This window comes from Geotrypetes seraphini, chromosome 3, assembly GCF_902459505.1.
Source record: "Geotrypetes seraphini chromosome 3, aGeoSer1.1, whole genome shotgun sequence".
NCBI lineage: Eukaryota > Metazoa > Chordata > Amphibia > Gymnophiona > Dermophiidae > Geotrypetes > Geotrypetes seraphini.
In genome coordinates this window covers 337,595,444-337,608,191 of record NC_047086.1, presented here as the reverse complement: position 1 = coordinate 337,608,191, position 12,748 = coordinate 337,595,444, and the positions used below count along the sequence as shown (strand labels likewise).

General features: G+C 44.5%; 1 protein-coding gene across 1 annotated transcript in view; it reads left to right on the top strand.

Moving 5' to 3' along the window:
• CCT4 (chaperonin containing TCP1 subunit 4) overlaps window positions 1–12,748 on the top strand; it is a 122,281-nt gene that overhangs the window by 93,146 nt on the left and 16,387 nt on the right. The window contains exons 10-12 of the mRNA XM_033938228.1: window positions 3,226–3,336; window positions 3,414–3,544; window positions 11,842–12,076. Coding sequence (XP_033794119.1) covers window positions 3,226–3,336; window positions 3,414–3,544; window positions 11,842–12,076 — 477 coding nt within the window. The remainder of the gene's footprint in view (window positions 1–3,225; window positions 3,337–3,413; window positions 3,545–11,841; window positions 12,077–12,748) is intronic.

The following is a 12,748-nucleotide window of genomic DNA, read 5'->3' as shown; positions in this document are numbered from 1 at the left end:
ATTGGTGGAAATGATGACTCTATGTGTGAGGGTGTTCCGTTGAAAGAAGCTCTGATAATTGCGATTTTGTTTTTGAAGTAGGAAGCTAGGAGGATGGCAGTAGGTGGGGCGAATTTTTGGTCTCTATGTAAGGTGTTGTGTTTGTGAGGTCTTTTAGTAGCTGGAATAATTTTTTTGAGTCTTGAGGTCCATCTCCAATTTGTTTCGAGTAGTATGTCCTTCTTTTTTCTTTCAGTTTTTGTTTGTACTTTCGGTTTGTTGTTATCCATGCTGTTTTTATGGAATCTTGGTCTCTTCTTCTCCATTTTCTTTCCAGTTGTCTATATTGTCTTTTGAGTTGGAGTAGTTTTCAAACCACTTGTCTGATATTCAGAGGATTTTGGTTTTAATTTTTTCTGGGGCTAGTTCATTGAGGGTGGTCTTACTTAGCAGGTTCCATTTAGAAATGAAGTCTTTAGGTGTGTAGTGTTATATTATGGAATCTGTTTTTGACCAGAATACTGTGGGATTTATATGTTTGCGTGAAAGGAAGGTAGTCTGTTGAGTAGTCGGAGTGTATTTGTTGCTGGACCAATTGATTTCGAAGAAGTAGGTGTAGTGATCAGACCAAAGGGAACTGTTCCATTTTCCGTTTGAGGTTTGAATTTCTGGATGTGTAGTCTGTTGGGACATGTATGCTACGATGTCCAGTTGGTGTCCTTTTTCATGTGTAGCTTGAGGATCTAAGATTTTATATGTTAGGGCTTCTAGGTATGCTAGTACGGATTTAGCATTTTTGCAAGATTGGTTTTCAAGGTGAAGGTTGAGGTCTCCTAGAAGGAGGTTGTAGGTAGTTGCTAGAGAGTTTCGATAGATAAAATTCTTCAAATATTGGTTTGGCTGTGCTCCAGTTACTTGGGGTTATGTAGCATAGTATGCATGTGAGTGTTCCTTTAAGTGATGTGCTTCAGAGTTGACAGGCAAGTAAATCCATGTATTCTGTTATTTTGTCTTGTAGGTGTTTGTTTAATGTGTTTCTGGATATGATAGCAATTCCTCCTCTCTTATTTTCTCTGCATACCAGTGTTATTTTGTAGCTTTTTGGGCAGACTTCAGTTATTCTAGGGTCAGTATCAGAGGTGAGCCAGGTCTCTGTGAGGAAAAGGCAGTCAAGGTTATCTTCTTCTATCCAATTTTTTATGCGTTCCATTTTGGGGCCAATGGATCTGATGTTCATATAGGCGCATTTGAGAGGGGTGTATTCTGTTGGCGAGTTGCTCGTTGTTTTCAGGTATATGAGTGATCTTTGGTGGGGTAGTATTGTGGTAATGTAGGGATTTGTTGGTTTTCTAGTTGTTGATTTAGGGGAGGGTTGATAATTGAAGGGCTGATAGTTTGTGTTTCTGTTTAATATACGATGCCAGTTTGGATGGGTAATTCCTCTGGAGTTTGCTATGATAGGTATTGGGTGTATGTTGTGTTCATATGTTTTCCAGTCTGTGAGGAGCAGAAGTATCAGAAGGATTGCTTGAGTATAACTTAAAAGTGTGGTTCTCATGGTGGTGCAAGATGCAATACTCATTCTACCTGACATATCTAGTATGGTATAGGATTTGGGGATGAACAAATATAATACCCAAGTCAATGCTAATATTGCCTGCTACAGGTTTCAGTGTGCCCTGCCGGAAAGGGCTCCCGAGACTGGCCGCTATTGTGGAGTGCAGTGCTTCTCTTCTGGCAGTTCTCTCCCCTGCTGGAACGGGGGAGGGGTGAAGAGGCGGCCAAGAGCCCTGATGGAAAGGGCTCCCAAAAGTGGCAGTTGGTGCCAAGCACTCTTCTAGTTCCCTTCCCTGCTGGAATGGGGGAGGGGTGTAGATGAGTCCAGGTGCCCTGCCGGATAGTTTTCCTAGTAGCTGTTGCCTCAGCAAGAAGTGTCTCAGAGTTGCAGGCTCTGTTATGCAGAGAGCCTTTCCTCAGATTTATAGAGACTGGTGTATCGCTTCTCACTTTACCTTCCTTTCTGCAAAAGGTAGTTTCGGTCTTCCACGTAAATCATGAAATCTGGCTACACATGTTCTATACCATGGGTTTGAAGAGAAAGGACAAAGTTTTTGTGGTGTTGAATGTTAAGAGTTCTCTATTCATCTCTCATATCATCTGTTTATACTAATGAGTCCTAGCCACTGGGAGAAGCTGGCTTCTATTTCAAGAAGTATTCGCATGGCTAGTTCAGCGTATATCGGGTATGGTAAGCAACTACCAACTTCTTTTGAGAACACGCTTTATGAGGAACATGACCATGAGGTGGAGTTCCAGGCATTTCTGTCCATACTTTCACAAACTTTTATAAGATGGATGTAGCAGTATGACTGGACACTGCTTTTGTGTCCTCGATGCTAGCTGCAGGCTCATCTGCCCCACCCTAGACTAAGGGGATTGCTTTGGTATGTCCCGTTGGTTCAAGACCTTGTATGCCTTTTGCACTAGAAGGGAAGATTAGGTTCTTATCTCAATAAACTTCTTTCTAGGAGAAAGGCATACGAGTCTCAAAGGCCCGCTCTGTTAGATTTCATTTAGCCTACGTACTTTCTCAGACGTGTGTATTTCCAGATGCTTGAACTTCTCCTACCAGGTCTGAAGAGTGAGGAAATAACTCTCATTTGCAAAACAATAAATGAGAGACTGAGAACTACATAAGTTTTAATGCTAGTTACACTCAAGTGGGTGGCTTGTTTTCTGTTATGTTCCTATTGGTTTCTTTAATTGTAATCGTTTTAAGAGCAGAGCAGACTTGGCTTTGTTGAGGAAATCTTTGTTCCCCTCCTTTTTATTTCTCCTCTTATAGTGGTTGTCAACTGCTTTGGTATGAACTGAGGAATTGCAACACAGCCCAATGATATAGGAAACGGAGCTGAAAAATGTAGATGATGTCTTCTACGCAACTAGCGTTTAGAGATGAATAACCCACTGGTTCAAGACTTGTATGCCTTTCTATTAGAAAGAAGATTGAGGTAAGAACCTAATCTATCCTTAATTAACACCTTGATCACAATTATTGTGCAGCCTTAGTATATATATACCATTAGGAAAACTTAATTCATAACTGTTTTAAACCATTTTAAAAGTTGAAAAAACTTTTTTTGTGCTATATCCAGCCAAAATGTGATTTGTGTTTTGCTTGTACATTTGTCTCATTTAGAGAAATCAGAATAGCTTATTGATGTAAGCAATATTCATATTTTTCAGACAATTGGAACCAAACCAATTGCACATATTGACCAGTTCACACCTGATATGTTGGGATCTGCTGAGTTGGCAGAGGAGGTCAGCCTAAATGGTTCTGGAAAGTTGGTGAAGGTAATATTGAGTTCTGCAAATATTAAGTAGGAAAACTTTGTCTTTCACAATCCAATTATGACATTTCTGTACCATAGATCACAGGCTGTATAAACCCTGGAAAAACTGTTACTATTGTGGTTCGTGGATCCAACAAACTGGTAATGGAGGAAGCTGAACGTTCAATCCATGATGCTCTGTGTGTCATTCGTTGCTTAGTCAAGAAGAGGTAAGTTACAATATAGAAATTGCTTTTATTACAAATAAAAGATAGTACAATTTGTAGTAGATATAGGAGTTTACCTTCCGAAAACTAATTTGTAAACTGCTCTGGGGTCATTCCATACCAAATGGTTTAAAATTAAAAATTTGTATGCAGAACTAGCACAGCATTAAAAAAAGAGAGTTTCCCACAATATCAGATTCTTAATTGCAATAGTCACTGAGCTAGACCCCCTTGTTTTACTGGGTGCTGGTAGCACCATGCACAGCAGTAAATAAAATGTCATTTTTAGCTGCTCATAAAGCTGACAATTGATGGTTATTATTATCCCCACAAGCAGCTTGTTTTGAGTGCTGCCTCCTGTCGACCAGCTGCTGCTTCGGGAAGGAAGGGAGGGAGGAAACGAGGAAGTTCATGGCTCAGGACCGCCACCTGCTTTGGGGCTTGAGGGAGGGAGACTTTGCAGCTCAGGACCGCTGCTCTGCTGGTGCTTTGGGGTGGTAGGAAGGAGGGTGTTTATGACTCAGCTGCTTTGGGGCTTGAGGGAAGGTGGATCTGCGTCTCAGGACTGCTGCCGAACTGGTGCTTCGAGTTGGGAGGGAGGTGGGATTCGCGGCTCAGGACTGCCGTCTCTTCTACTGCTTGAGGGAGGGAGGGGGGTTTGTGACTCAGGACTACTGCCACTGGTGCTTCAGGGGACTGTTGTTTTTTTTTCCCCCCAGGCAATTTTTTTGCTGGTTAACTGAGCTTTTACTATAACAGCAACTGATAAACCCATAACAACAACTGATAAACCCAATGCCCCCTTCACTGGAGAATGAACAGCAAATGAAGCACAAAATATAGTACCAATCATTAAACTCACTCACCATCAGAAAACCCATATTAAAACAATACTGTAGAACCTTCAGAAATCTTTGAAAAGCATAAAACAGATTGAAATAGTGGTATTCAACTAATTGAGCATAAATGCAAAAATTGCATGTCACACTGCTAAGCATTCCTAACTTTGAGGTGAATTTGTACATTTATGACAGTGGCATTTTATTTTTAATTTATCATCTTTCATTATTTCTATTTTCTATTTCTTTGATTTTTGATCTTGGAAATGTATTATATGTTGTTACTTATTTAAAATTTTTTTTTTTTTTAAATTTATATATTTATTTGCATTTCAAATTAAACACACAAGAATCCTCTTGTGGCAGAAATACAGCGCACCATGATTAAGGAATATATATGATTATCATCAAAGAAAAAGTTCAGAAGAAAAAGGTAGACATAATAAACTACAAATCATATAAATATTAGGAGAATATACAAAAACTCTTCCTTAGACCACACTATATCCCTGGAGAAACAAGTGGAGAAAGATAGATCTGTTCCTATAAGAAAATTAATAACAAATAAGCCTTTATGTGGTATAAACCGGCCTTCTCTTCTTTTCTTTTACAGCTCTAATACTATTGCATTAATTTCTTTGCATCCAAAAAGGTTTGAAGCTGCTCCAGCTCAAAAAATACATATTTTGTACCAACATATTTTATCTGGCATTTACCGTATTTTCGCGGATATAACGCGCACCGTTGTAAAACGCGCACAGGGGTATAGCGCGCATAAATCACGAAGATATGTAAAAAAACTTTTCTATACCGCGCTCAGGCATATAACGCGCATGCTGCCCGACTCTCCTCTGGCCACCCCGACTCTCCTTTCGCTCTTCCCGACTCTCCTCTGGCCACCCCGACTCTCCTTTCGCCCTCCCCGACTCTCCTCTGGTTGCCCCGACTCACCCTGACTTTCGGTGCACTGCCCCGCCTCTCCGTGCGCTGTCCCGGCTCTCGTTCACCTGCCCTGACTTTCCGTGCACTGCCCCGCCTCTCCGTGCGCTGTCCCGACTCTCGTTCACCTGCCCTGACTTTCCGTGCACTGCCCCGCCTCTCCGTGCGCTGTCCCGACTCTCGTTCACCTGCCTTGACTTTCGGTGCACTGCCCCGCCTCTCCGTGCCTGTCCCCCTTGAAGTCCTGTCCCCCCTTGAAGGTCTGCCTGTCCCCCCTTGAAGGTCTGCCTGTCCCCCCTTGAAGTCCTGTCCCCCTTGAAGGTCTGCCTGTCCCCCTTGAAGATCTGCCTGTCCCCCCTTGAAGTCCTGTCCCCATCCTGAAAGCCTGATGCCCCCCCTCGACGTCCGATTCTTCTCCCCCCTCGGCAGGACCACTCGCACCCCCACCCCGAAGGACCGCAGACTCCCCGACAATATTGGGCCAGGAGGGAGCCCAAACCCTCCTGGCCACGGCGACCCCCTAACCCCACCCCGCACTACATTACGGGCAGGAGGGATCCCAGGCCCTCCTGCCCTCGACGCAAACCCCCCTCCCCCCCAGCCGACCCGCGACCCCCCTGGCCGACCCCCACGACCCCCCCCACCCCCCTTCCCCGTACCTTTGGAAGTTGGCCGGACAGACGGGAGCCAAACCCGCCTGTCCGGCAGGCAGCCAACGAAGGGATGAGGCCGGATTGGCCCATCCGTCCTAAAGCTCCGCCTACTGGTGGGGCCTAAGGCGCGTGGGCCAATCAGAATAGGCCCTGGAGCCTTAGGTCCCACCTGGGGGCGCGGCCTGAGGCACATGGGCCAAACCCGAGCATGTGTCTCAGGCCGCGCCCCCAGGTGGGACCTAAGGCTCCAGGGCCTATTCTGATTGGCCCACGCGACTTAGGCCCCACCAGTAGGCGGAGCTTTAGGACGGATGGGCCAATCCGGCCTCATTCCTTCGTTGGCTGCCTGCCGGACAGGCGGGTTTGGCTCCCGTCTGTCCGGCCAACTTCCAAAGGTACGGGGAAGGGGGGTGGGGGGGTCGTGGGGGTCGGCCAGGGGGGTCGCGGGTCGGCTGGGGGGGAGGGGGGTTTGCGTCGAGGGCAGGAGGGCCTGGGATCCCTCCTGCCCGTAATGTAGTGCGGGGTGGGGTTAGGGGGTCGCCGTGGCCAGGAGGGTTTGGGCTCCCTCCTGGCCCGATATTGTTGGGGAGTCGGCGGTCCTTCGGGGTGAGGGTGCGAGTGGTCCTGCCGGGGGGGGGATGGATCGGACGTCGGGGAGTCGGCCGGGCAAGAGGGCTTGGGCTCCCTCTTGCTCCGATCGTGGATGCGGGTGCGGGTGGGAGCGCGTGCGAGCGGTCGTTCGGGGTGGGGGTGCGAGCGGTCCTGCTGGGGGGGTGAATCGGGCGTCGGGCGGGGTGGGAACTGTTTAAAAACTTTTGTATACCGCGCTCAGGCATATAACGCGCGAGGGGTATGCGCGGTACGTAAAAACCACGTATAACGCGCGCGTTATATCCGCGAAAATACGGTACATGGGTAAGATAACAAGAAATTTGCTCTTATTTTTACAGCTTCTTCACTCATAGCCAAGAATAACTTTCTGCGGTCCTGTATTATTTTTGTAACATCAGGGAATATTCTAATTTTTTGACCCATAAAAAATCGAAAAAAGGCCTTCATAATTAAATTCAGGTCCTGCTCAAAAAACAATGAAATGACCAAAGTTCCTCTATTCGCGTTCCTCCTGGGAATTTTCTAATAAATCAGCCAAATTATTCAGATCAATTTGTTGTTCCGTTTCTTGTTGTTTCTCTTGTAAGTTCTCTCTCTTTTTTGGTAGATAATACAATTTATTTATTGGTGGAATCATTTCGGAGGTAAATTGAAGATTTTCCATCAAATATTTTTTGAACAAATCTGAAGGATTAGTTAATTGTATTTTAGGAAAGTTTAATATCCGAAGATTAAGCCTCCTATTGTGATTCTCCAATTGTTCAATTTTCTTCTGAAAAAGGATTCTTATCTTTGACAAAGATAGCTGAAATTTTCTGAAGAGAGTAGATCTCCTTAGTTATCTGGTCAAACTTAGTCAGGTAAGTTGGGGGAGGGTACATACTTATATCCCAGAGCAGTAAGAAACCATCCTGAGGAGGCAAGTCGCACTCACACTACCAAGTCTAAGGTAAGTACCAATGATATCCACAATAATTCAGGGAGAAATATCACTGATAATTTAGGAGCCACACTAGCTCGTAAAGGAATCTCTTCACAGATATGGAGGGCTATGTATGTTAATGCACACAGCTTGGGCAATAAAATTCTAGCATTAGAGACTGAGATAACAAACGCCGATCTTGACGTGATAGCGATATCCGAAACCTGGTTCACGGAATCGCATGGGTGGGAAATGGTTATACCAGGGTACAACCTACTTCGTTGCGACTAAGAGGGTAAATTGGGAGGAGGAATAGCGCTATACACTAAAGAAAGCATCAAAACCACCAGAATCACAGATGTTAGATACACCGGGGAATCCCTCTGGGTGAACCTGGCCAGAGGGAATGAAAAATGCCTATACCTTGGGGTGATATATAGACCTCCCAGGCAACAGGAGGACAAAGACATGGAATTAATCGAGGACATAGAGAACATCACACTGCGCGGGGACACAGTAATGCTAGGAGACTTCAACATGCCAGATGCAGATTGGAACACACTCTCCGCGACTACGGGTAGCAGCAAAAGAATATTAACCTCCATAAAGGGTGCACGTCTCAAGCAATTGGTATTGGAGCCCACAAGGGACCAGGCGTTACTAGACCTAGTTCTCACCAACGGAGATAGCGTCACGGAAGTCTCAGTAGGAGAGACACTGGCCTCCAGCGACCATAATATGGTATGGCTCAACCTCAAGAAAGGTTTCCCTAAGACAAACACAGCAACAAGGGTTCTCAACTTTAGAGGCACAGACTTCAACAGCATGGGAGATTTTGTCCATCAGGAGCTACATAAACAAGCAATATCTGACAATGTGGAGGATATGTGGTCATCTCTGAAGTCCATCCTACACGAAGCAACAGACCGATACATAAAGACAGTAAGTAAATGCAGGAGAAACAAAAGACCCCAATGGTTCAGTAAAGAAATTTCAGACCTAGTTAAACAGAAAAAAGACGCATTTATCACCTACAAACATTTAGGCAGAGAGGGGGCGAAAGAGGACTATCTAGAGAGATCTAAAGCTGTCAAAACAGCAGTCAGAGAAGCCAAACTCCGAATGGAGGAAGAGCTAGCACGGAAAATTAAGAAAGGGGATAAATATTTCTTCAGCTGTATTAGTGACAGGAAAAGAAACAAAGATGGGATAGTACGCCTGAAGCAATCGGATGGTAACTTTGCGAAATCAGATTCTGAGAAGGCAGAACTACTAAACAAATACTTCTGTTCAGTGTTCACCCGCGAAGCGCCGGGAGCTGGTCCACAGCTGCAGACGGGAGATAACCAGAAAGACCCGTTTCAAGATTTTGAATTTACGCCCAGTAGCGTCTATGACGAACTATCAAGACTCAAAGTAAACAAAGCCATGGGACCGGATAACCTACACCCCAGAATGCTCAGGGAGTTAAGGGAAGTCCTGGCAGAACCATTATCTGTTCTTTTCAATCTTTCCCTAAGCACAGGAAGGGTCCCCTTGGACTGGAAAACCGCCAACGTAATCCCACTCCACAAAAAGGGCTGCAGGACAGAGACCAGTGAGTCTCACGTCTATAGTGTGTAAACTCATGGAAACACTGATCAAACAGAATCTTGACACAATCCTAGACGAAGAAAAACTGCGTGATCCACACCAACACGGGTTCACCCAGGGTAGATCCTGCCAATCTAATCTGATTAGCTTTTTTGACTGGGTTACTAGACAACTGGACACCGGAGAGTCACTGGACGTGGTATATTTGGACTTCAGTAAAGCATTTGATAGCGTCCCTCATCGAAGATTACTGAACAAGCTGAAATCGATAGGATTAGGAGACACTCTAACTACATGGGTTGGGGATTGGCTGAGCGGTAGACTTCAGAAGGTGGTGGTGAACGGTACCCCATCCGAAGCATCGGACGTGATCAGTGGAGTGCCGCAGGGCTCGGTGCTGGGCCCGATTCTATTTAACTCATTCATAAGAGATATGACGCAAGGACTTAGAGGAAGGGTATCACTGTTCGCCGACGACGCCAAACTTTGCAACATAGTAGGCAAAAGCTTATTACCTGATAATATGACACACGACCTACTGTTGCTGGAACAATGGTCAACTACTTGGCAGCTAGGCTTCAATGCTAAAAAATGCAAGATAATGCACCTGGGTAAGAGAAACCCGCGTAGAACTTATGTACTAAATGGTGAGACCTTGGTTAGGACCACGGCGGAACGTGACCTAGGGGTGATCATTAGTAAGGACATGAAGGTTGCCAATCAAGTGGAGAAGGCTTCCTCCAGGGCAAGACAAATGATGGGGTGTATCCGCAGAGGTTTCGTCAGCAGGAGACCTGAAGTTATGATGCCGTTGTACAGAGCCATGGTGAGGCCTCACTTGGAGTACTGTGTTCAGTTTTGGAGACCACACTACCGAAAGGACGTGCTGAGGATCGAGTCGGTTCAGCGAACGGCCACTAGGATGGTCTTGGGGCTCAAGGATCTCACGTATGAAGAAAGATTTAAAAAATTGCGGCTGTACTCACTTGAGGAAAGAAGAGAACGGGGAGATATGATTGAAACATATAAGTACATCACGGGACACATCGAGTCAGAAGATGATATCTTTTGGCTCATGGGACCCTCGACCACCAGAGGGGAGGGAAGTTTCATGGCGACTCCAGGAAGTACTTCTTCACCGAAAGAGTAGTGGATCATTGGAACAGACTCCCACTCCAGGTGATAAAGGCCAGCAGCGTGACGGATTTTAAGAGAAAATGGGATACTCACGTGGGATCTTTAAGGGAGTAAATTCAGGGGAGGGCAGACTTGGTGGGCTATAGACCTTTTCTGCTGCTTTTTTCTATGTTTCTATGTTTCAGTCTTAATATTTTGTACAGATGTAATAAGGTCATCCAGTTTACTTACAATTTTTGAGAATTGTCCAGCAGATTGGGTCGCTGCAGTTTCTAATTTTTGAAGCATTCTCCAAATGTTAGGCAAAGTTGCCTGCGAGGAGTCGGTTCCTTCCGCTCCTCCATTCAGTGTCATCTCGGCTCCATGAGCTGCGTGGGGTCCTTCTCCGGTTGGCGTCGGACACATCGGGTCCTTGGCGTTCCAGTCCTCAAGACAACTCTGAGCCAGGTTAGGCAGTAAACGAGCTGCAGAGGGGGGAGAGAGATGTTTCTAACCCCAAGGCTCCGATGTCTCCCTCCACCGAAGCAACTATAGGGATGTTCCCCTCCCTCTCTCTCTGGCCGGTGTGCTTGTCAGGAACCGGTCCAACAAGGACTGTCCGGTTGTAGAAGGCTTCAATCGGTCGGACCCCTTGCGTTTCATATGCGGCATACTATTCTCACTAGGAGAAAAAATTGAAACGCTGGCAAAAAAAAAATGCTCAGGCTGAAGTATGTGGAGCTCAAGTTCCTGATTGCTACCATGACGACGCCATCTTGTTTCTCCACTTATTTTTAATTTATCAGGTACTTTAGCTAGATTGTGAGCCTTCGGGACTGATAGGGTAGTTTTTCTCAAGTACCTAATTTCATTTTAGTTTGATACATTGTTAACCGCTTAAGTCAGTAAAATGCAGGAGCGGTACATCAAATCATAAATAAACATAAATATTGTAAAACCAAAAGGCATGTATCTTATACAGAAAAATTTTCTCTTTTCAAACAGTGTTGCTTTTAGGAAGATTTTTTTATAGTTGACCCTGACAATTTATGAATTTCATCACCTGTGTCAATAATGCCAAATTTGAAGGAGTATTGTGATGCAACTATTCATGCAGAACTGCTGCAAATTTGAAAGTGTACTGTCCAGTGCAAGAATAATCTGTGATAAAAATCTGGTCTGTATTTACTCTAGCTCTGGAGCTATAGCAGATGCTAAACTGGTCAAAATCTTTTGCAACAAACTGTGACAAATTTTTGGGCACACTTGAGCAAAACTTTCAAATAGGCTTTTGTATGCATGATGCTCATGCATCTAACACAATTATTCTCAATTTTACAAGCAGCTAAAAATGATATTATTCATCACTGTGCATAATGCTGCCAACATCCAGCCAGACAAATGGGTCTAGCTCAGTGACTATTGCAGTTAGTAATCTAAAATCGTAGTACCTTGACTATTCTATGTGCAAATTTTGAACAAAACCTGATGAAACATAGTGGGTGGGAACCATTAGAGCACTTGGCATGGAATGACCCTCTAGTATTAATGTATATCAACTGTCAAACTGAACAAATTTTGTAGGACAGTTCAATCAGCTGTTTACTAAGTGCTTTTGATTTTTAGAGCTCTGATCGCAGGTGGTGGTGCTCCAGAAATAGAATTGGCCTTTCGTTTGAATGAATACTCGCGTACACTGAGTGGTATGGATTCCTATTGTGTCCGTGCCTTTGGAGATGCCATGGAAATCATTCCATCTACTCTGGCAGAAAATGCAGGCCTTAACCCTATTTCCACTGTAACGGAGTTGAGAAATAGACATGCCCAAGGAGAGAGAACTGCTGGCATTAATGTACGAAAGGTAATATCTGACTCAAGCTGTGATGAGATTACTTTTGCAGTTTGGTAATTTCATATGTAAAAGGCATGATGAGGATCTTAAACTATTTCTTAAAAAACATCAAGCAAATTTACCAGCACTTGACACGTTCTAAACTTCTTATGTAATAATCTTGTATATTATGCTTTTAAAGCTACAGGGAAAGACTACTACTCAGCTTGTAAAGAAGATAACATGCCCCCAGTATAAACCTTTAACATTGTTCTCAATCAGCTCACAAAAGCACCGTTTGAGCTTCTAATCTAGGTCATCACTCAATCCCCTAACATGGAAAACAATATTTCTAATTGCCATCACATGGCCAGTAGAGTCTGAAAGCTTTCAGGCTTTGATCACCTATGCCCCATACAGTCATATCTTCTTCAAGAGATCATTACTGCACACACATTTCAAGATTCTGCCCAGGACTTGAGTTTCAACTCCAACTAGTCTATAATTTTCCATTCATTCTTTCCAGTCTTACATGTGTCCTCTAACAGAAAAGACCAGATTGTAGACTACCATCTATGTGACATAGGATTACTCTGGTCATATCTTATATACCTACAACAATAATCTAGGCCTACTGGCAGCTAAGTGCACAATATCCACCTGAGTGTTGCATTGCATTGACTTCTGCTGTTGGCAGGCTAA